The sequence below is a fragment of the Saccopteryx leptura genome, chromosome X (genome assembly GCF_036850995.1).
Source record: "Saccopteryx leptura isolate mSacLep1 chromosome X, mSacLep1_pri_phased_curated, whole genome shotgun sequence".
NCBI classification, from domain to species: domain Eukaryota; kingdom Metazoa; phylum Chordata; class Mammalia; order Chiroptera; family Emballonuridae; genus Saccopteryx; species Saccopteryx leptura.
In genome coordinates this window covers 82,340,233-82,365,279 of record NC_089516.1, presented here as the reverse complement: position 1 = coordinate 82,365,279, position 25,047 = coordinate 82,340,233, and the positions used below count along the sequence as shown (strand labels likewise).

The 25,047-nt window shown below is 44.8% G+C and overlaps 1 protein-coding gene across 1 annotated transcript in view; it reads right to left on the bottom strand.

The window, feature by feature from the left end:
• Positions 1-24,770, bottom strand: part of TRMT2B (tRNA methyltransferase 2 homolog B) — a 32,122-nt gene extending 7,352 nt beyond the window's left edge. The window contains 16 exon segments of the mRNA XM_066357832.1: positions 1,574-1,673; positions 1,715-1,811; positions 2,290-2,393; positions 3,543-3,644; positions 3,812-3,971; positions 3,973-4,020; positions 4,374-4,466; positions 6,923-7,069; positions 10,885-10,955; positions 12,373-12,472; positions 13,911-14,045; positions 15,494-15,548; positions 17,172-17,400; positions 19,678-19,689; positions 21,426-21,578; positions 24,728-24,770. Of these exon segments, the coding sequence (XP_066213929.1) occupies positions 1,574-1,673; positions 1,715-1,811; positions 2,290-2,393; positions 3,543-3,644; positions 3,812-3,971; positions 3,973-4,020; positions 4,374-4,466; positions 6,923-7,069; positions 10,885-10,955; positions 12,373-12,472; positions 13,911-14,045; positions 15,494-15,548; positions 17,172-17,400; positions 19,678-19,689; positions 21,426-21,578; positions 24,728-24,770 (1,649 nt within the window).
• Between the last annotated feature and the right edge of the window lie 277 nt (positions 24,771-25,047).

The following is a 25,047-nucleotide window of genomic DNA, read 5'->3' as shown; positions in this document are numbered from 1 at the left end:
AAAAGCTCACCAGCTTGGACCCAGGGTCACTGGTTCCAGCAAGGGGTTACTCAGTCTGCTGAAGGCCTGCAGTCAAGGCACACATTAGAAAGCAATCAGTGAACAACTAAGAAGTCACAACGTGCAACGAAAAACTAATGATTGATGCTTCTCATCTTTCTCCATTCCTGTCTGTCTGTCCCTGATTATCCCTCTGACTCTCTCTCTGTGTCTGTAAAAAAAAAAAAATAATAATAATTGACCAGGGCCAGAACTGATATAAAGCAAGAGGCATTCACTTTGGGAGCAAAATTAAAGAAGATGCCATAAAAAAAAGACAGTAATCAAGACATGCTATTTTGATTTAATATTTTGAAAAATTAATTTATAAAACTATAGCTTGCAGCTGCCTATTTATTTTTAAGCAAGAGAGACAGAGACAGAGAGAGAAACAGAAAGAAAAACAGACAGGGACAGACAGGTAGGAAGGGAGAGAGATGAGAAACATCAATTCTTCACTGCAGCACCTAAGTTGTTCATTGATTACTTTCTCCTATGTTCTTTGACAAGGGAGCTACAGCAAAGTGAGTGACCCCTTGCTCTAGCCAGCGACCTTGGGCTCAAGCCAGCGAGTCTGGGCTCAAGCCAGTGACCTTCATCTTCAAGCCAGTGACCTTTGGGCACTAGCCAGCAACCATGGGATCATGTTTATGATCCCACTCTCAAGCCAGAGACCCTGCGCTCAAGCTGATGAGCCTGCACTCAAACCGGTGATCTCGGGGTTTTGAACCTGGGTCCTCTGCATCCCAGGTCGATGCTCTACTCACTGCGCCACATCCTGGTCAGGCTGCAGCTGCCTACTTTTATTAAAAAAAATCTTAATGGCCTGACCAGGCGGTGGCGCAGTGGATAGAGCGTCGGACTGGGATGCAGAGGACCCAGCTTCGAGACCCCGAGGTCGCCAGCTTGAGCGCAGGCTCATCTGGTTTGAGCAAAGCTCACCAGCTTGGATCCAAGGTCGCTGGATCGAGCAAGGGGTTACTCGGTCTGCTAAAGGCCCACGGTCAAGGCACATATGAGAGAGCAATCAATGAACAACTAAGGTGTCACAACGAAAAACTGATGATTGATGCTTCTCATCTCTCCGTTCCTGTCTGTCTGTCCCTGTCTATCCCTCTCTCTGACTCTCTCTCTGTCTCTGTAAAAAAAAAAAATTATTGGAAACAAGACCAGGCTTAGGGGAAGGTGAATGAGGCAAGGGTTAGAAGGTACAATAGTGGATCTCACCTTTCTAAACAATCTAAATATTTTGTTCATCATAGATTTTTGTACTAATTTTAACTTTTGAAAATACTGTAGTGAAAATGTATCTTGATTACTGAGATTTTGGGCACCCCTTAAATTTTATACCCTAAGTCAGTCACTTTACCTGCCTCACGAAGACCGGCTCGTATAATTGACTCTTGGTGGCAGTATAATTACTTTTTTCTATTTCTTCACACTTCTCTGAATTTTCCAAATTCTACACAATAAGCATGAATTACTTTGATCATCAGGAAAAAAAATAATTAAATAAAAAAACATCAAGACTCACTCAATGATGTTCCTTGTGGTTTCACCGTGGGGCTTTCAGGAAATAAACACTAGCGTGTGGATGGCCCTGCAATTTCGAATGGCTTGAACCACCTGGTAATCTGAAGGAAGAAAGACATTGCTATTGATATAATTAAACTACCATGATCTGGGTTATTACGAACTTTCAACTGGCCAGCACCTAGGATTGGTGAGGAATAGAGGAGAAACGGGTTTGGAGCCAGTCCATTGGGAGCACCCTTAGAATGGTGTGAGAATGGGACTAAAGCTAGGGGACAACATGGGCACAGCACATAGTGTTATTTTCTTTTTCTGAAGTGAGAAGCAGGGAGACAGACAGACTCCCACATGCACCCAACCAGGATCCACCTGGCACACCCACCAGGGGGCGATGCTCTGCCCATCTGGGGCGTTGCTGCACTGTAACGGAAGCCATTCAAGTGCCTGAGGCGGAGTGCTATGGAGCGATCCTCAGTGCCCTGGCCAACTTTGCTCCAATGGAGCCTTGGCTGTGGGAGCGGAAGAGAGAGAAAGGAGAGGGGGAAGGGTGAAGAAGCAAATGGGCACTTCTCCTGTGTGCCCTGGCCCGGAATTGAACCTGGGACTTCCACATGCCGGGCCAATGCTCTACCACTGAGCCAACTGGCCAGGGCCACACCTAACTATTGATAGTTATATAGCAGGAAAGCTATTCATCCTTACGAGTCCCACCTAGGCTGGGTTCACCACAGCAACAATTGACTGCCCATCTTCCTTTGACTTCAGCAGCTGTGGCAAAATCTTCTCTACACGACCAGCATGAAATTCACAGTTGGTGATGCCTGAAAAAGAGAGGTCCACATGACATAAATGAAAACTCATGCCGAACAGTGTGATGCAGGGAGCTTCAGTGTTAGAGAAACGTACAGGAGCCAGCGCTCTGCCACTTTCCTTTAGATCCAGTATACCTCCGAATAACAATGAAAGAAATGCTTTTAGACCTGCTTCATTTTCCCAACGTCCTTTCCCTGGCAATACCTCAGTAGGCTTTTCAGCTTGAGAGGCACGACAGGGTGATTTCACAATTTCATGACTCGCACAGCACAAAGGTACCTATACCAAGAGAACCTTGACTTTTATTCAAGCGCTCTTTTTATTATATTGAAGGTTTTTGCACAGAGCCTCAGGAGCTGTGTGAAGGTGAGACAGGACAAAGGGATCTGTTTTGTATATTGTAGATTGGCTTAAGATTTTGTTCAAAGAAAAAGGTTCTGATGCTAAAAGCAGTTTGAAACCGACTATATTATGCTATGTTGCCTCATGAGTCTAATGTCAAGAAGGCGCTTTTCTATTATCTAAAGTTTTGCCAAGTTCCCTTCCTATCAGCTTGGCTTATTCCTTCCCGCAGGATTTGCCTCTGGATAGAAAAAAAGAAGACTCATTATTGCAATCTCTTTCAGCAAATCATCAGAACCCGATTCTGACCACTCCAGAACACTCTCCCCTCCTCCTCACAGGTCATGAAGAGAGTAGATGCCCTTTCCAACAGTGTCGAGAGCCACTGCGCGTGAGTGCGACCGGCCTACATGCAGCTGACAGCAGAGGAAGGGCCCTGCTCAGCCTTGAGTGACCTGGCAAGACAAGGTCACTAAAACAATCCGAAGGCTGTTCCTGGCATTGACGCCAGCAACAGAGCTAGTGGTGACACAATGGATAGAGTGTCGCACTGGGATAACAAAGGACCCAGGTTCAAAGCCCCAAGAGATCACCAGCCTGAAAACAGGCTTGGGGTCACTGTGTCTCCATCAAAGCACACTGTCCCACCTGCCCAAACTCTCTCTAGGTCTCTGTGTTTTCCTTCATCTTCCGTCGCCCCCACTCAGGTCTTCACTTTCTCGTGCTGTTCGCAGCACAACACAATTCTTTCACGCTTTTCAAAGCACAGACACAACTATAGCTCTTAATTTCTCCCCAGACTGTGAGCCATGTACCGTTGAAGACTGCAGTCCAGCTGGCGTCCTCTACTGCCTGCTGCACCAACTCAATCTCCAGGACCTGGGAGGTATACTGAGCCAGAGAGAGGCCGATCACATCTGGAGAAGAAGTGAAAGAGAACAAGAGGAGGTTATTGTAGGGTTTTAAATCAATGAGGTTATGCCTGCACCACTACAGCCATCTCCCCACCCAGGACCCTAGGTGCTGTGTGAATGGAGTGTGGGAGCTAAGCGACGTGGAGGTATGGCCCTGGGCAGCCACTTGCCGGTTCCACAGCAGATATCAAGCAGGATGGCGTTCGAGTTCACTCCACTCAGCTTCCCCACGGTCTGAAACAGCATCTCTGCACCAGCAGTGTAAAAGGCATCTGGAGAAATGCGGATCTTCAAGCCCAAGAGCTCTTCAAAGATGTGCGGTTACCCAAAATAGGAGCTAGTAGGGAGACTACTGATGGCTGCAAAGGGTCATCGTGCTGGAAAAGAGTAAAATAAGAAAGCATCTTGGAATGGCAGACCATTCATTCTATCTGTACTGGTTGGCTAGGAGCGGGGGGGGGGGGGGGGGGGGAGGGGCAGCATCTTATCTTGAAGACAAAGCCTCTACAGCACGGCCCTCAGAGCGTAGGAGTTCCCCTCTCTGGGGATGGGGGCACATGCAGACGCTCTCTCCTCTGCAGCTTGGCCCAAGCCCCCAGACCCGGGGGGTGTACAGGGCCAGTACCATTTCACCCAGATCCTCCATTATCAGCAGCCCTACCTCACCAACCCACAGCCCAGACTGAGGCAGACCAGCAGCCTCCTGCTTGCTGTTTGGCTTGCTGTTTAACTTTCCTGGAAGTATAGTGATGTCACGTCACAGACTGCTCCTGGCTCTTTGATGAAAAACTCCTTTACAGTCTCTTTCTGAATACAGATCTCCTCCTGTCCAGACCACAAAGTCAGGAGTCAAGCAAAGATGAATCTCTGACAGATTTTCTCTTCTAGCTCTAAAGAAATAGGCCCTTCAGTAGTCACACAAGAGAGCACACTTCTCAAATCTTATTGTAAATAACACTGAACGTAAAGCAATGTTCTATAGCAGTGTTTTTCAACCGCTGGTCTGCTGACAGGTATCACTGCACCAGAAATTTCATGCCAGTCTATGAAAGTTAACCACCCTGATGTTCTGCAATAGACAAAAAACATTCAGAGAGGCCCTGGCCGGTTGGCTCAGCGGTACAGCGTCGGCCTGGCGTGCGGGGGACCCGGGTTCGATTCCCGGCCAGGGCACATAGGAGAAGCGCCCATTTGCTTTTCCACCCCCCCTCCTTCCTCTCTGTCTCTCTCTTCCCCTCTCGCAGCCAAGGCTCCATTGGAGCAAAGATGGCCCGGGCGCTGGGGATGGCTCCTTGGCCTCTGCCCCAGGCGCTAGAGTGGCTCTGGTCGCGGCAGAGCGATGCCCCGGAGGGGCAGAGCATCGCCCCCTGGTGGGCAGAGTGTTGCCCCTGGTGGGCGTGCCGGGTGGATCCTGGTAGGGTGCATGCGGGAGTCTGTCTGACTGACTCTCCCCGTTTCTAGCTGCAGAAAAATACAAAAAAAAAAACATTCAGAGAAACTTATTTATGTAATATCCAACGCATTGTACATATGGATGGAGTTTGCAAATCAAGCACCAGCTTGTACCGTGTTGCACTATTACAAATGGTAAGAAAATCTTTATTCTTTATTTTTTGCATGTTTCTGTTTGTGGCTGGCTAGGTCACTGATCCCCAAGTGTAACAAGGTTGAACACCGCTGTTCTATAGGACAAAAAGTAAACTATTTTTACATCTCAGCAGAAGCAGTATTTCCTTACCAGCTTTTGACAAATCCTACAAAACAGACACACACTTTCTCTAGTCTGAGCTCATTTAATAGTTATCTAAAAAGTGTGAGTTATCCTTGCTGTAAACAGAAACTAAACCAAGCTGTTGTCCCATCACGAAGAAGCACTAACCTTTCAATTCCCTTCATACTTCTCCACTTCAAACATCACAACCATCCACCCAAACACCACCTCAGAGGACATAAGTACTAGGAGAAGAAAAGTGCTAGAAAAAGAATGAGCATGATAACTAAATCCTTTCTTTGAGTTCAGAACTTTTTTTTTTTTCCCTGTATGCGCGCGCAAGAAAGACAAACAGATAGGAATGGAGAGAGATGAGAAGCATCAATCCTTTGTTGTGGAACCTTAGTCGTTCATTGATTGCTTTCTCATATGTGCCTTGACCGGGCGGTTACAGCAGACTGAGTGACCCTTTGCTCAAGCCAGTGATCTTGGCCTCAAGCCAGCAAACTTGGGCTTCAAGCCAGCGACCTTTGGGCTCAAGCCAGCAAACATGGGGTCATGTCTATGATCCCACACTCAAGCCAGTGATCCTCACTCAACCTGGGGAACCCATGCTCGAGCTGGAGACCTCCAGGTTTCAAATATGGGACCTCAGCATGCCAGGTTGATGCTCTATCCACTGTGCCACCACTGGTAAGGCAAGTTCAGAACATTTTTAAATTCCTGTCACTAACCATTAGCTAGACACAAGGATACAACACAATAAACTATGTTGGAGCTATAGAGTTAAATTTATTTTGTTTTTATTGACTTGAGACAGAGAGAGGAAGGGAAAGAGAAACAGTAATTTATTGTTCCACTTATCCATTTATTATTCATTCACTGGTTGATTCTTGTATGTGCTCTGACCAGAGATAGAACCCACAACCTTGGCATATCAGGATGATGCTCTAATCAACTGAGCTACCCAGCCAGGGCAGAGCTATAGAGTTAAAAGGCCAGAAATCAATGACTTGGGTTCAAACTCTGTTTCCTGGCTCTTTAATCTTTGATACTTCTACGCCTCTATTTGCCCATCTGTGAAACAAGGATGACAATACCTCTCCCTCTCTCATCTACTTCACAAGTTGGTTGAGATGATCATGTAAGTATAGGAATGTTTCAATGTGTGAATGTTTGACAGCTCCAAGTGTATTACAAATATAAAGTATTATTTATGCTATAAAATTATGGCTATATTCTAGTCTTTATTGAATTGGTTCTGAGATTTGGCAGAGCACTTAGTAACTTTCATGGGTAATGTTCCTGTGAAAATACTTAGGGGTCCTCACATGATACTTAACTTTGTAACCTCGCCTCAGTCCCCATCGTTTGATTACGCCATCAGCATGATTAAAGAGCATCCTTGCCATCTCCCCCTCCTCACCCCTAACCTCTCTTCCCAAATGACACAGATATTCTGTGGATGTGTAGTTTCTGCTATCTTCCCTGAAACTTCCCCAAACCAACCGTAGATAGTAATAGTAAGGGTTGCTACAGAAGCTCCCCATTATCATTCTGTGAGTCTCACCTGCCTTAATTCCTGGGGGTGGAAAGTAATGATGACCATTGTGTGCCCTTGGCTATTGGTGCGGACTGTGAGCTCACACAAGTGTCCACCTTCATGAAACAGAAGGCAGGGTTCTACTGAAGCCTGTCGAAGGAATACTTCATAGTACTAGGAAGAAAACAGTATTATTACACAGGTAAAACTAACAAGTTCTACAGCTGATTATTCATTCTGAGTGATTGTTATAGGGTGTATAGTATACCCCCCCAAAAAAAATTCATATATTGAAACCCTAACCCCCCGTACCTGTATGTATAGATAAGGTCTTTAAAGAGAGGATTAAGTTGAATGAGAACATTAGGATGGCCCTAATATAATCTGACTGATATCCTCATAAGAAAGAAATTTGGATACACAAAGATACAACAGGATACACACAGAAAAGGTCACGTGAAAACACAGTGAGAAGATGGTTATCTACAAGCCAAGGAGAGAGGCCTCAGAAAAAACCAGCTTGTCAACTTCTTGATCTTGGAAATTGCCTTTAGAACTGTGAGAAAATAAATTTCTGTTGTTTAAGCCACCTAGTCTGTGGTATTTTGTTATGGCAGCCCTAGCAAACTAACAGTGATGTAAGAAACATGATCCCTGCCCTTTGACCTCACAGAGGGACACAATCCATTACATTCCAAACAGCAAGCTGCATGAAGGCTTAGGGTTGTATCCCTAGTCTGGCATATAATAGTTGCTCAATAATAGCACTCAATAATTACTACTGAAAGAAAGCATGCAATACAATAATCTTCTATTATTGTGAATTTCTCCTGGTAACAATTCCTATACTCAACTGCTATGATTCTATTCCTACCTATAACTTCTTTATGTAAGCCCATCGTTTTTATATTTCTTCATATAACCGTGTGCCAATGGCAGCATAGTTTAATTAGCTCCATTTCATCCTGGTGAATATAAGTCAAATGCAATCCTGATTTAGTCAAACACAAGCCTGTTGCTACCACAACAGGACACACTGTCTGATTTACTAGGTCCTTTTGGTTTCAAAATACATTTATTCTACATCCACTGTATTTTCAAACAATCCAAAAGTTATGCATAGAAGGGGAAGTTATACCAAAAAAAACCCCACTGCTCTAGATGGTAAAATAAATTAAGGTTACACTTAATCACTTTTATTGTAATTTCACATAAATGCAACATAAGATATGCCTAACTATAGTGAACATATTTTTTCAAATTTTTAGATTGGTGGTTTAAAGAGAAACTGGTTCAATTGTTGTTTACTGGCTGGTTGGCAAAGAATGTTTTTTGGGAGCAATATTCAAATGTCAATGAGGTCCTGGAAGGATAGGAAATTAAGAGTCAGACCTAGAGTATAATGGGTACGTAAATACGAAATACAGCTTCTCCACAGTATGCGCTTAGGCCTTGGTTTCTTCATTTATAAAATGGAGACCAAGACGTCCCTCTTCTTAAATGGAAATGCCTAAGTATTAAGAATAAAGGGACCTGTAATCATATTGCAATATATAAGTGTATCAAATCAACACAGTGTATATCTGTGACTGTTAAAACCAGTAGGTGAAAAATCGATGGGGAAATTTTTAATGAGTAGATCAGACTGATGACATCTGAATACACTGTCCAGTTTCAACATCACCAAAGGAGAGTCAATCAGACATATATTCAGAGAAATATTCTTGCCAAAAATCAAGCCCAAATCTAATCAACACTCCAGATCTACCAGTTAATAGCACTGGTTTTTTCCAACAAATATAGTGGGAAAATTTGGGGATATATGCAACAAATTGAAAAAAACTAATGGACAAACTTTATGATTTTATTTTAAATAACCTTCTTCTTTTCTCTAGCTTACTTTATTGTAAGATTACAGTATATAATACATACAATAGACAAAATGTGTTAATCAACTATTTATACTATTGGTAAAGCTTACAGGCAACAGTAGCTGATGAATAGTTAAGTTTAGAGGAGTCAAAAGTTATATGTAGATTTTCACTGTGTGTGGCCTCCGTGCCCGTAATCCCCACATTGTTCAAGGGTCAACTATGTATGTTTAAGAGTTTTCAATTTATTGCTGATCGTTCCAGTCATCAGCTACAGTTGGGTACTGTCACCCATGAGTATATTCCAAAAGAAGGCCAAGGGCAGAGCCCTGGGGGACACCAACACTTACAGTGGGAAAAGAGAGGAGGAAAAGATCCCATGAGACAAACTAAGAAGTAGCCAGCAAGGCAGCAGGAAAACATCAGAAAATGGAATCACAGAAACCAAACAAAGACAGTGTTTCAAGGAGGGAAATAAGAATAATAAGTGATGCCAACAGCAGAGAAAAGCTGAGCAAGTTAGGGGCAAAAAATTTTGACTAAATTTGGCAAAATGGAGATCACTAATGATATTGGCAAGATTAAGTTCCATGGAGTGTTGGGGACAGAAGCAAGAATTGCCAGATTAAAACAAAAAAAGATTGGAGATATTGAACATGTTTATGAACTAAAACAAAAGAGAGGATAGAGGTGGGGGGTGATAAAGAAACAGGAGGAAGCCTGACCAGCTGGTGGCACAGTGGATGGAGCGTCGGACTGGGATGCGGAGGACCCAGGTTCGAGACCCTGAGGTCACCAGCTTGAGCACGGGCTCATCTGGTTTGATCAAAGCTCGCCAGCTTGGACCCAAGGTCGCTGGCTTAAGCAAGGGGTTACTCAGTCTGCTGTAGCCCCACAGTCAAAGCACATATGAGAAAGCAATCAGTGAACAACTAAAGTGCCACAACGAAAAACTGATGATTGATGCTTCTCATCTCTCTCCGTTCCTGTCTGTCTGTCCCTATCTATCCCTCTCTCTGACTCTGTCTAAATTTTTTAAAAAAGAAAGAAACAGGAGGAAGATGGTATGTAATGAAGGAGTAAGATCCTGGGAAGGGAGGGGATGAGTCCAAGATGGTGTTTCAAGGACGGAGAGCATTGAATCGGGGGGGGGGGGGGACCAACGGCCTTTCACTGAGACAGGAGGGGTAAGATTTCAGCAGAAATGCTGGATGGTAGAAGCAGGTAACAAAGTTCTCATCTGATTGTCTTTTCCAGTGAAGAAGCAGGAATGTACGTCTGCTGAGAGCAAGGGTAACAGTGGTGGGGTAGGAAATTTGAGGACAAGGAGGAGTTTAGGAGAGTCACTGAAGAGAATGGGAGAACTGACAAGGGCCATGTAGGAAGATTTCTAAAAAATGATCTTACAAAGGGAACTGTGTCCTAGCAGGGAAATCTTGGAGGTCACAAGGTATCCTATCAGAAGGCACCACCCAAGTGTCAGAAACCTGAATCATTAGGAGGGCGGATGCTAGTAAGAATGAACAAGTAATAAGAATGCTAGCTGGAATTTCTGTTCAGTCCTCAAAGGTAAGGCTCCTGCCTTTTTTAATTTCATGAAGACAGGCACCATGTCTATTTGAGTCACTATTGGATCCCCAGCACCAAGCACAGTGCCTGACACATAGTAGGTACTCAATAAACAGTGGGTGCTTGAAACAGAAAGATAAAAATGTCTGCAAGTCCAGCCTCATGATGTAGATGCCCAACCACCACTCCTACATCTCTCAGGATATCTCTCCATTCTGTTCAGCTAAACACAGTAGCCTTCCCAATATTTCAGACACCTGCCACTTACTGTGCTGCCCAGAGCAGTACCTCTCTTTCCTAATATTTCCCCTTATTAAAATTCCTTGGATGTCTGACATTTGCGGTAATGGATGCAGTTCTCTTGTCTCCTCTCCATCTTCCCTGAAAATGAAACACTAGCAATGTTCTCTCCACGTTAAGAGGTATGCTTTCAGAACAGAGCCCCCCTTCCACTCGCCCTGATGCAGCTCTGTTATTAAAACATCAGGGATGCTGCCGTTCCAGCCTGCGATGTCCCGGTTGTCCTCAACAAGCACTTGTTCTTTTTACCTGTGCCACTTGGCTGTGTTTGTCAGGGATGTTTTTCAGATGGGTAGACTGTACACAGACAATGGTTCTGTCTATGGAAGGAAAAATATTTTGATTTATACACTTGTTTCCTAAAACATTATTTAGAAGAAAATGTGTGGCAGTTCATATTTTTCTCCTTCTAAGAGGCATAAGCACGTATGAAGAAGCAAAGTACCTACTTCAAGCTCAAAGCCATTTTTCAGAGAAAACTTGTGTGCTCATCTAGCCACTAAAAAAGCTTATTTTTAATGGAGTCAGTATGCAATATTTTATCTCATACCAGGGATAAGCAATATGACATCTACTTTCTATTTAGACTTTAAAAGGGAAATAAATAGTAATGGGATTTGTTTCTCATTACTGAATAGAATGGTAACGTCATATACTCATTTAATTCTGCACACAGGGGAAAAAAGCCAAGTGCCTGCCCTAATGAACTGTGGTTTAAGGCATGTGGATACTAAACAGTGTGACTAATATAAAATGATGGTGTTTCAAATGGATTTATTGAAAATGGGCAAATGAAAAGTTCAGAAATGGAATCTGGGAATGGATACTGAAATTAAGTCTTAGAAATATGCTGTAATGATTTCCCTCACCAGCACTGACCTTCCCAATAGATTCTTTTTTTGTGTGTGAGAGAGACAGAGACAGAGAGAGGGACAGATAGACAGGAAGGGAGAGATACAAGAAGCATCAGTTATTTGTTGTGGCACCTTAGTTGTTCATTGATTGCTTTTTCATATGTGCCTTGACCAGGGGGGTATAGCAGAGTGAGTGACCCCTTGCTCAAGCCAGCGACCTTGGGCTTAAACCCAGTGACCTTTAGGCTCAAGCCAGTGACCATGGGGTCACGGCTATGATCACACACTCAAGCCCGTGACCCTTCACTCAGGCTGGTGAGCCTCCATTCAAGCCGGATGAGCCCGCGCTCAAGCCCATGACCTTGGGGTTTCGAACCTGGGTCCTCTACGTCCCAGGCCAACACTCTATCCACTGCGCCACTGCCTGATCAGGCCTCTATAGATTCTCTTGAGGCAAACGTATCATAGAAAACTCTAGTTTTCAAAGATATGGGGATGTGACATATAAAAGGCAACTCTAATAAAGGGGAGACTATACTCAGTATAGAAAGTAGCACAAAATGATGACAACGACTACGATGATGATGACGGGAGAGCAGCAGCAATATTAACACTTACTAGGCACTTTCTAGGTTTCAGGCATATGGCTTTTAAAGGGAGAAGGGGTGAGGGTTGTGATTCTTATGGCTGTGTTATGATTACCCACCAAAAAGTATACACAATTAACCTTGTGATCAAGTTCGGCATCCCAATTCAGCCTAGTGCTTTAAGGCCACCACTGTTCCCTACTCTTCTCCAGTCCTCCTGACACTGTTCTCTGCACCATCTCCTTTCTTCTCCGTCCTTGGTTTGTAATTTCTACTAGGCATGGCCATTGACTGACCTCTCCAAGTTCCCAGGTAGTACCCCATGGTCTTCGGACTGCCATCTGGACCTCGGTTCACAGAGAAGGTGGATTTATTTCAGTAGCCATTAATGACAGTCTGGAGGAGGCAGGAAAGGGAAAACAGGTCAAATGGAACCAAGGAGGACAACAATACAGGGAATGAAAGAATGTTCTCTGGACAAGGACAAATAAGTGGCTTGCTTGCAAAGTATGGCACCACTGAAAGTCCATGGCTGAGAGGATTAAGGCACACCACAGACACTTCATAGTAGATAGGAGTTCCAATCTGGCCATAAAGCAGGATTCGGCAAACTTTTTCAGTAAAGAGCCAGACAGGGCCCTGGCTGGTTAGCTCAGTGGTACAGCGTCAGCCTGGCGTGCAGAAGTCCCGGGTTTGATTCCCAGCCAGGGCACACAGGAGAAGCGCCCATCTGCTTCTCCACCCCTCCCCCTCTCCTTCCTCTCTGTCTCTCTCTTCCCCTCCCGCAGCCGAGGCTCCATTGGAGAAAAGATGTCCCGGGCGCTGAGGATGGCTCTGTGGCCTCTGCCTCAGGTGCTAGAATGGCTCTGGATGCAACAGAGCGACGCCCCGGATGGGCAGAGCATCGCCCCCCTTTGGGCATGCCAGGTGGATCCCGGTTGGGCGCATGTGGGAGTCTGTATGACTGCCTCTCCGTTTCCAGCTTCGGAAAAATGCAAAAAAAAAAAAGAGCCAGACAGTAAATAATTTTAGGTTTCATAGGACTATGGTTCCTGTCACAATATTCAACTTTGCCATTGTCATGTGAAAGCAACCATAGATGATCCATAAACAAGGGAGAGCGGCTATTCCAATAAAACTTTATTAGAAAATCAAGCAGCAAGACAGATATAACCTACGGGCCATAGTTTGTCAACCTCTGCCATAAAGTAAATTTTACCTCCCTGAGGCATCTTTAGGTTTCTTTTGTGTGTGTGACAGAGACAGAGAGAGGGGAAGATAGGGACAGACAGACAGGAAGGAGAGAGATGAGAAGCATCAATTCCTTGTTGTGACATCTTAGTTGTTCATTGATTGCTTTCTCATATGTGCCTTGACTGGGAGCACAGCAGACCGAGTGACCCCTTGTTCAAGCCAGTGACCTTCGGCTCAAGCTGGTGAGCCTTGCTCAAACTAGATGAGCCAACGAACCTCGGGGTTTTGAACCTAGGGCCACCACATCCCAGTTCAATGCTCTATCTACTGCGCCACCACCTGGTCAGGCATCTTTAGGTTTCTAAAGTCATATTTTTTTCCAAGGAGGTAGTAGTGTAGTGGTTGAGAAAGTGGATTTTGCATCTGATAGGCCTGAGTATGAACCTCAGCTCTGCTACGTTCTAGATGTGTGTCCTTGGAAGCATTACTTAATCTCTCTAAGCCTCAATGTCTTCATCTGTCAAATGATAGTGCCTCCCCCCCCCAGAGTGATTGTAAACAGTAAACAAAACAATAATGCATACTAATCACTTAACAGAAGATCTGATCCCCAGCAACTGAGCAGGACATGAGGGCTTACTGAGGGTATAATAGGATGGAGAAGACAATAGAACCCCTCTGATTGGGGTGCAGCTGTTGTCACTTTGAATCCATTGAGCATGTGGGGGTAAGACTCGAGTGTTTGTAGAATTTTCTTCTGAGCTTCAAATTTCACCTGCAAAAGAATATAAACAATAAAATAAAAGACTTTTGCAATATCACCTCAAGGAATGAAAACAAATAGGGTAAGAGAAGACTGTTGCACAGACACTTGCGACATGGTTTTGGCAGAAAAGGAATCCGGAATGATAGACAAGCAACAGTCCTAAGAAGGTACTGGGATAAGGTCAAGAGTGAGCTCTTATGTAAGCTCATTGTTTCATCTGATCTTTCAGACTGAACACCCAAGCTATATGTCAGTGCTGCCCAGTAGAACTTGCTGTAGTAAAGGAAATCTTCTATTTTGGTGTTATATTCTATGTAATACAGCAGCCACTAGCCACAAGTGGCTACTGAGCACTTGAAATGTGGCTCATGTGACTGAGGAACTAAATTTTAAATTTTTTTTAGATTTATTCATTTTTAGAGAGAGAGAAGAGAGAGAAAGAGAGCGAGAGAGAGAAGGGGGGAGGAGTAGGAAGCATCAACTCCCATATGTGCCTTGACCGGTCAAGCTCAGGGCTTCGAACCAGCGATCTCAGCATTCCAGATCGACACTTTACCATTGTGCCACTACAGGTCAGGCTAAATTTTTAATCTTAATTTTAATTGTACAGTCAACTCTGCTATAACATAACATAAGCCTTCCTACACCATACTATACAAAATCATGCAAAAGAAATCACCGGGATTGTGAGAAAAATAGGGTTGGGTACACACATTCCAAAACTTTATCAGTAATACACACAGAAAAGACAGGAAGCTAACAAAGAGAGTAGTATAGTTTCACATGTTAAGTGGTTCAAACTGGATAAATACCACAATAAGGGTGGCACTTTGCCCTGACCACGACCTGAAGTTTGCTTGTGGAAGGTGGCTATCCACTCGTGAGTTATCATGAGGGTCATGTGAATGGGACAGAGATTTCTAACAGCAGCCATGAATGGGTGTGGCTCGTAACACACTCGGCGAATTGAGGGCAGCAGATGTCTGAGGTGTGTGTGTGTTCGTGCATGTTCATTTTATGGATTCTCATGCAACTCAATTCAGAGGGGTTGTTTCCTTCTTTCAGCTGATATTTCCTACAGCTGAAATCATTCCTAAGCAAATACGACATATTATGTTCAAATTATTTCCTAATATATCAATCCATTGGAACAAATTTCTATTTTCAAAACAAGCATTATAGTATAATTGACTATATTTAAATTTAAATCACCACAGGTAGCTAAACTGTAAGAATAACAAAAAAAAAAAAGCAAGGAAGAAAGGAAACAGCCATTTATATATGGCTCTAGTTTGGAAGACATAACTGGGCTAAAGTCAAAATTTCAGAGTTCTTGGTATATTGAGTTTAAGGACTCCTTGGGGTGTCTGGGCAGAGCTGTCCAGTCAAGATTCTTACAAATCTAACACCATTGATGTGGTGGGACAGAGGAGTGAAGACTTAAGCTGGGTACCAACCTTAAGCTGTTCTTCATAGCTCAGCCTCCAAAGTGGCGACACAACATTGGCCAGCCTTGGATAAAATAATTCAAAGACTTAGTTCATTATATAAATATGAACTAGGTACAGTAAGTCCCTAAGTCACAAATATCCAACTTACATACAACTCGTACTTATGAACAGAGCACCATAAGGGCTATGGGTAATCACCTGCAGTTGGACATCAGTGAAAATGATATCATAGTGACTCGACTCCCACAGCAAAGAACTAAGCAATGAAGACCTTACGGAACTAGAGCAGCAGGTGACAGCATTTAGGAAAGAAAACAGGGATCTAGAAACTCTGAACCAAAGAAGTTTTCTACAAAAGAGTTAGCTGATGCTTTTTATCTCATTGAAGCAGGAATGGCAAAGTGAGAGGAGCAAGATCCTGACACAGAGAGGCTCACCGAAGTTTCCCGTACAATTACCAAAGGCCTGAGATGCTACAGGGCCATGTATGATGAGAAAAAGAAAAGCTCTGTCCAAACCTCCCTTGATGCCTACACTTCAGGAAACTGACTCCGGCAGCAGAATCGAACCCAGACTCTCTAACACAGTACTGTCCCCTCCAACAAGTCCATCATCTTCTGCGCCACACAAGATTGTTTAAGGTTGTATATGAAAATGTTTAGGTATCTATATCCACAGAAAGGTAAAAAAATATGCTTAGGTATTTATATCCACATAAAGGTAAAAAAACTATGTTAAGACAAATATCTGTCTAAATTGCATTTAATAAGTAAATGTACCTGTTCTGATTTACATAAAAATTCAACTAAAGAACAAATCTATAGAACCTAACCCTTTCGTAACCCGGGGACTGCCTGTACCTACACTATGCATTAGTACTTCCCGCCACCATTTTCTCTGGCATTTTTCTTATTATTCAGAGGACCTAATTCTCATAGCCCCGGGAAGATAAAGTCTGGGATAAGAGCCCATTTTGGTGCTGTCTACTTAATAAAGCCGAACAGATGGACAACCCTAATACAAGAAAAATCCAGGTTTATAAGGAAGTAATTAGTCATATCACAAAAGGCTTAACTATTGGGTTCCTTTAAATAGCCCACCTCTCTAATGTTTTTAAGATATAATTTGATTTAGAAAGTACATTTGTTGCATGAAATAAGGTATGTGTGTTTGATGGCTGCAATGGGCTATTCCTTTCTAGTCCATCCAGTCTCTCTCTGGGTATCTGGTTGTCTTGTCAGTCCACCTTCCTTGGACCATTTTAGTAAGGTCCCAATTTAAATATTTTATTTATGATTTTTAGAGAGAGAGGAGAGAGGAGAGAGAGAGAGAAAGAAGGGGGAGGAGCAGGAAGCATCAACTCCCATATGTGCCTTGACCAGGCAAGCCCAAGGTTTCGAACTGGCAACCTCAGTGTTCCAGGTCGACGCTTTATTGCACTGCGCCACCACAGGTCAGGCCAAGGTCTCAGTTTAATATCTTAAAGGCAAGTAGAATATTTCCTGCAATTCCAAAGCATTTCCTACAATATTCCTCAGATTTCTTCAGGTTTGCCCTGGGTGTCCTAGCAAAGGTTCCCCTTCGAATCCCTGCCATCCCTATTAGTTACATCAGGAATGCAGACTTCCAGAACGCCCAGAGATTCGGACTTGCTAAGGGGAAAGAACATCAACCTGGCTCTTACCTTTCCTGCCAGGAGCAATCTAGTGGCCCAAGATGGCTTGGTTTCTTCTGACTTTTCTGTCTGCTTTGCCACTTCCTTGTGATCACACGAGTGAAGTTTCCCTTACATACTGAGCCCAGGAAGAGTTGTGACCAACCTGGAGGCTTTTTGGAACACCAGGGGAGCAGTCCAGGTTTGGGGAAGAGACCCACTCTGGAGAGAACGCATCTCGGGTTGTGCATTGGGATACCTGCCAACCACAGAAACACTGAGATTCACTTGCATGAAAGGTGGACAGACAGAAGCTTGGAAGCAAAGGCACAACTCCCAGATCCTTTCATTCATTTATAAACCTTTCTAGAAGATCAGCACTTAGCACAGTGCCCGGCACAGTCAACACTCAGTAAAACAGGCCTGCTGAGAAGAACTGAACTAGTGAAGGCTAGGTACTGACTTAATCCCCCCCCCCAAATAGGATAAGAAAAATATAGTCTTTGTCCTCCAGGAAGAAGTTAAACTCTCTGGATACACTTCTATGGCCAGTCAGTCCTTCTCCATATTCTACCCTCCCACCCAACAACCAACCAATCAACTAATATTTATAAAGTACTTACACTATGTAAGGCGCTGTGCAACACGAGGTTCTAAAGGGGTTACAAAGTTGACAATCTAATTGAGAAAAACAAATGTAGAACCAGGAAACAATGATAACAATTAACACCACAAGCTGATCAGTCTGTGGCACAACGGATAGAGCATCGACCTGGGATGCTGAGGACCCAGGATTGAAACCCTAAGGTCTTGGCTTGAGAGCAGGTTCATGAGTTTGAGTGCAAAGTCACCAGCTTGAGCGTAGGATCATAGACATGACCCCAAGGTCACTGGCTTGAGCAAGGGGTTGCTGGCTCAGCTGGAGCTCCCTGGTCAAGGCACATATGAGGAAGCAAATGAACAACTAAGGTGCCACAACTATGAGTTGATGCTTTTCATCTCTCTCTCTTCTGTCTGTCTGTCCCTGTCTGTCTCTCTCTCTCACTAATAAACAAACAAACATCACATTCTTGGTTCCTGGTAAGTACTCAGAACAGGCTTCCCAGAGCAGGTAGGCCTTGCACCAGGTCTTAAGGGACAGAAGAAAGGTGAATCAGATATTTAGAGGACTAGTGGCTAAGACTGATCTGGCTAAAATAGTAGTTCCTTTTAGTGAATAGAGGAAATAGACTGAAAAGCTATAACAAAGTAAGATCTGAAAAAAATTTAATGCCTGAATAAAATATAGACTTTATCATGAAGGCAGTAATGAGTTGATGGAGGTTTTCTGTAGAGAAATAAAGATAAAACAGGGAGGTTATTAAAAAGCAAATTCATGTTTGAGGCATGGGTTTGAAATGGCAGTGAAACAACCAAATGGAAATGTCTAACAAGTAGAGAAACAGTACTACATGGCAGGAAAGAAATCAGGGCTAGAGATTTGATGAATTGCCAATAAGAAGTACAAGCTGTAATAATTGTTTTAAACAAACAGAGCTTTCAAGAGAATAGCAAAAGAGCAGTAACTAAACCTGGGAGAAAGGCAATAGTTGAAGAACAAGAAGGGATGCTGGTAACTCAGAACCGGGAGTGTATGAAGTTTGGAGGGCAAGGGAGATACCTTTCCGGGAGGCACTGACACATCCAGCGAGTCTGAGGTGAAAGAAAGAAGGGAAATAGGACAATGGGAAGTGGCAGGACAAATGAGGTTTGAGATCTCAGGTGTGCAGACCCTAAAGCAGGGGTCGGGAGCCTATGGCTAGCGAGCCAGATGTAGCTCTTTTGGTGGCTGCATCTGGCTCACAGACAAATCTTTTTTTTTTTTTCTGAAGCTGGAAACGGGCGAGACAGTCAGACAGACTCCCGCATGCGCCTGACCAGGATCCACCTGGCACGCCCACCAGGGGGGACACTCTGCCCACCAGGGGGCGATGCGCTGCCCCTCCAGGGCGTCGCTCTGCCGCGACCAGAGCCACTCTAGCGCCTGGGGCAGAGGCCAAGGAGCCATCCCCAGCGCCCGGGCCATCTTTGCTCCAATGGAGGCTTGGCTGCGGGAGGGGAAGAGAGAGACAGAGAGGAAGGAGGGGAGGGGTGGGGAAGCAAATGGGCGCTTCTCCTATGTGCCCTGGCCGGGAATCGAACCCGGGTCCCCCGCACGTCAGGCCGATGCTCTACCGCTGAGCCAACCGGCCAGGGCCACAAATCTTTAATAAAAAAAATAATAACGTTAAAAATATAAAATATTCTCATGTACTACAATCCATTCATTTCCTACCGCTCATGTTCATGGTTGTGGGTGGCTGGAGCCAATCACAGCTGTCCTCCGGAACAACATCAAATTTTTATTGGATAATGCATAACATACACTGGTCATTGTATGGCTCTCATGGAATTACATTTTAAAATATGTGGCGTTCATGGCTCTCTCAGCCAAAAAGTTTCCCGACTCCTGCCCTAAAGTCAGAGGCTTGAGCAATCTCCTGGTTCCTCTACTTACTAGCTAGGTGGCCTTTGACAGGTTAACATTCCCTCTGATCTTCCTCTTTTCATCTGTAAAATGGAGATAACAGTAACTATCTCATTTAGTGGTTGTAAGAGTTAACTAAGGGATCATTAATTAAAAAAAAGTACTTAGAAGATTAAATAAAAAATTTTTAAACTTCTGAGCAGTGTCCAGTACTAAAACTCAGTACGTGTTCATTATAATCGTCATGATGTTCAAAGACAACATGGGACTGAGTGGCAGTGGCAATACTGAAGGAGGTCAGCAGGGGGAAGGAACAGTGGGAGGAACTGAAGAAAAAGCTGGAAGGGTTAGAACAGGAGGAGGAGACTTGGAAAGAGGAAAGAATCCCTCTTCCTCCAGCAGAACTCTGTGTTGTTGCCTATTTACCTTACGTTGCCTGATCATTCGTTGCTGTGGAACTCTTCTGAGTACCCAGAACAGGAGAAGAGAAGGGACCTGACCAGACACCTTGCTGATCTTCTGTGAAACTGCCTTTTTGCCCTTGCCTTCTACCTTGGACTTCATCCCAATGTAAGTCAGACCTTAATTCAGAATGATATCTATGTAAGATTCTTCCACACCTCCCTCTCTTACTAGTAAATCAGCATGTCATGGTCACCAGGTAACTTACGCTGACACAGGTGCTGTAATATTTAGCCCATGTACCATTTGTATGTTTACAAAGTACTAAAAAAAAAGTAATTGTTATAATATGAAAGCATTTGTGGGAGGATTTCAAATTTCTATCAGAATAAATTTAAACTGGCCCAGAGTTCAGGTGTCATTGATAGTGCCCTCCAGCCAACTCCTAGGAAGAAATACGTCGTTAAGAACATGGACTTTGCCTGACCAGGCAGTGGCGCAGTGGATAGAGCGTCGGACTGGGATATGGAGAACCCAGGTTCGAGACCCCGAGGTCGCCAGCTTGAGCGTGGGCTCATCTGATTTGAGCAAAGCTCACCAGCTTAGACCCAAGGTTGCTGGCTTCAGCAAGGGGTTACTCGGTCTGCTGAAGGCCCGCGGTCAAGGCACATATGAGAAAGCAATCAATGAACAACTAAGGTGTTGCAATGAAAAACTGATGATTGATTCTTCTCATCTCTCTCCGTCCCTGTCTATTGCTCTCTCTGACTCTCTGTCTCTGTAAAAAAATAATAATAAAATAAAATAAAAAATAAAAATAAATACATAAATAAAAAAAGAACATGGACTTTGGCTCTAGCCAGCTGGCTCAGTGGTAGAGCATCAGCCCGGCAAATGGAAGTCCTGGGATCAATTCCCAGCCAGGGCACACAAGAGAAGTGCCCATCTGCTTTTCCCCCTTCACCCTCTTCTTTCTCTCTGTCTCTCTTTTCCCCTCCCACAGCCAGGACTCCATGGGAGCAAAGTTGGCCCTGGAGCTGAGGATGGCTCCATGGCCTCTGCCTCAGGTGCTAGAATGGCTCCAGCCACAACAGAGCAACATCCCAGATGGGCACAGCATAGCCCCCTGGTGGGCATGCTGGGTGAATCCCAGTATGGCGCATGCAGGTGTTTGTCTCTCTGCTTCCCCCCACTTCTCGCTTCAGAAAAATACAAAAAAAAAAAAAAAAAAAAAAAAAAAGGAACATGGACTTGACTTTGAAGCCGTGTTTGAAGCCCAGGTCGGCTTTTCACTAGCTCTACAACTTGATGCAAGTTACTTAAGCACTTTGAATCTCAGTGTCATCATTTATAAAAATAGGATGGATAATACCTACCTCTCAGCATTGTGGTGTGAATGAAATATATAAAATGCTTAGGACTGTGCTTAACACGGAAACTGTTCAACACGTGTTGCTGCCCTTCCTCACACTCCGATGTGAAGTACGTCACTTGACTTCTTCGTGCCTCCCCACATCTAACATGCAGAACTGGAGAGATGAAATCACGTATGTGAGTGGTGTGAGGGAAAGTACAATGATGTGGGAAACTGAAAAAACGACACACACAAGAACCCTGTCCTCCCCTTCTGCATCGGTGCCTGCTGCAGCATGGTGAGCTTACGGCCTGACCTGGACCACCTGTTAATACTAGCAAACGGGTGTGACCTGTGAAGGAAATTTTCCCAGGGTGAGGCAAATGTACGTGTATAATATTTTTTTAAAAAAAGAAAAAAACACTTAAGGAAATGAGTGCAAAGGCAGGAGACAAAGAATAAAGAATGTTTTTTACTCCTCTCCGCACCAGAAGGCCCAGACTATGGGGGAGGAAGCGGTGCCGGTACAGGAAGGGCCCATCCTGCCAGCTGGCATGGAGACGTGAGTGAAGCCCCTGGCCCGTTTGGGGGTTGGCAAAGGAGGGACAGGAGAGCTGAGCAATTTGGAGACAGCTATATTTAGACTTCTAGACTTTTTTGTGAGTGTGTGTGTCCTCTCACTGGTGACTGCCACCATGAGATAGTGCTCTAATTGCCCTGTGCCCCAGCAGAAAGCCCCTTGTTGATCTAGGCTTCTTCCTCAGAATAATCAGATATTATATAAAATAGGATCCTACTATTTTAGGGTGCCAACCAGCCATCTCTCCCACTAAAGAACCTTTCATCATATTTAGCAAATTCCACACTGAACTATATTTTTCACAGAAAATACTATTTTTATATTTTTCCTGTTTTACATAAATACTTTGATTTTTTGTGTGTGTGTGACAGAGACAGTAAGAGAGACAGAGACAGGGACAGATAGGGACAGACAGGAAGGGTGAGAGATGAGAAGAATCAATCCTTCGTTGCAGCTCCCTAGTTGTTTGTTGATTGCTTTATCACATGTGCCTTGATGGGGGGGGGGGCTACAGCAGAGCGAGTGACCCCTTGCTCAAGCCAGCAACCTTGCACTCAAGCCAGCGACCTTGGCCTTTAAGCCACTGGCCTTTGGGCTCAAGCTAGCAACCATGGGATCATGTTTATGATCCCATGCCCAAGCCAGGAACCCCACGCTCAAGCTGGTGAGCCTGTACTCAAGTTATATGAGCCCACGCTCAAGCCAGAGACCTCGTGGTTTTGAACCTAGGTCCTCCGCATCCCAGTTCCACACTCTATCCAGTGTGCCACCGCCGAGTCAGGCTGGATTTTTTTTTTAAATGTGTGACAACTGCTCTATTTCTGCCTCAGGAATTGATCTGAAAGGGACCCAGGGTCCAGAGATGCTGTATAGGAAGGTAGTGCTCTAGGTAGAGGCAGATTTAATGGCGGGTGCATTGGGCGTGGGCTCTGGACCCTGACTTCTGAAGGTCCCTCCGCAAAACCCCAACTTTACACTTGTTGGGCAGATAAAATGTATTATGCTCACTTTGTTAAAGATGGCGCTGCTCACGTGGGAGCTGTTGCCCAGGTGATATTAATGTGTGTCTCTGTGGGCTGTGGGCAGGCAGAATCCTTGTAGCCTGGGGCTTGGTTTTAGGATTAAGCCTTTCCCACCCTTTTTGATGTGGGGTGGTACAATCCCATCATGCCCCAGATAAGTGACTTTGTATTAGAGCAGGGGTCCCCAAACTACGGCCCGCGGGCCACATGCGGCCCCCTGAGGCCATTTATCCGGCCCCCGCCGCATTCCAGAAGGGGCACCTCTTTCATTGGTGGTCAGTGAGACCACCGCAAAGCGCGGCGTCGCTCACGTACAGTACTACTTCTGGTGACGCGGGACGCACGCCTCATGGCTCTGGAAGCACGTCATATCACTTGTTACGGCTAGCAGTGACAAATACGGAACCGGACATTGAACAGCTCATTAGCCAAAAGCAGGCCCATAGTTCCCATTGAAATACTGGCCAGGGCCCTGGCCAGTTGGCTCAGCGGTAGAGCGTCAGCCTAGCGTGCGGGGGACCCGGGTTCGATTCCTGGCCAGGGCACATAAAAGAGGCGCCCATTTGCTTCTCCACCCCCCCTCCTTCCTCTCTGTCTCTCTCTTCCCCTCCCGCAGCCAAGGCTCCATTGGAGCAAAGATGGCCCGGGTGCTGGGGATGGCTCCTTGGCCTCTGCCGCAGGCGCTAGAGTGGCTCTGGTCTCGGCAGAGCGACGCCTTGGAGGGGCAGAGCATCGCCCCCTGGTGGGCAGAGCCTCGCCCCTGGTGGGCGTGCCAGGTGGATCCTGGGCACATGCGGGAGTCTGTCTGACTGTCTCTCCCCGTTTCCAGCTTCAGAAAAATACAAAAAAAGAAAAAAAAATACTGGCCAGTTTGTTAATTTAAATTTACTTGTTCTTTATTTTAAATATTGCATTTGTTCCCTTTTTTTTTTTACTTTAAAATAAGATATGTGCAGTGTGCAAAGGGATTTGTTCATAGTTTTTTTTTTATAGTCTGGCCCTCCAACAGTCTGAGGGATAGTGATCTGGCCCCCTGTGTAAAAAGTTTGGAGACCCTTGTATTAGAGACTTCCCTATTTTGTATATTGGATTAAAGGTTTGGATTTCTACACTATAAAATGGGGGCAGAACGGGAGCTTGCGCTCTTGGTTCCTGAGATTAGCATTAGAGAGCAGAGAGCAGAGAAAGGCCATGTGGAAGAGGCCAGGAGAAGCAGCCAAGATGGCGGAGTGTTGAGTGAGAAGCCAGTTTGTGCAGAGTTTGTGCAGAGAGAAGGAAGGAGATGGGGAACAGAGGTGAATAAGTCTGGTGAGCTAGAAACCTTTGATTCTAGGAAACTCGGATAAGTCAATAGCTTTGTGAGCACTGAATGTGAGTGGGTTTTGGAGCCCAGTGTGTGTTTTTACTTGCCCGCCGGGTGCAAGCTAGGATTAAAAATGATGGCCCATCAGTTTTTGGCTCCGTTGTTTCTTTACCGACTGTCCGAATCCAATGCGAACCTGCATGGGCCAGGCAGCTGTGATAGTGGCAGTGAATACTGGCTTTACAACACTCTTTTCTAATAACACCAAGTTTTGTTTCATATGTGCAATTTTAACATGACTAGTACATAATGTTTTTACTTATTTAAAAATATGGTTAAGACTGTATCACATCCGTTTGTGTTCTCCACCCCACAAGGAAGAGTAGGACCTCCATGTCGACTTAAACAGAAACAGATACCGATTGGGGGGAAGATGATGTGGCAAGACAGGGAGAACGCCATGTGAAGAGGCAGGTGATGCTTCTATCAGCCAAGGAGCCCAAAGATGCCAGCAAACCACCAGCAGCCATGTGGGAGCTTGAGAGCGGATTCTCCCTCACGGTCTCAGAAGGAGCCAACCCTACCTACACCTTGATCTGGGGCTTCCAGCATCCAGAGCTGGTAGAGCATAAGTTTCTGTTTTGTGAGCCACCTCCCCCAGCCTGCGGCCGTTTGTCATGGCAGCCCAAGTGGTCCAGTGCGCTACCTGAACAAAATCAGTGTTTGAAGGCCAGAAGGA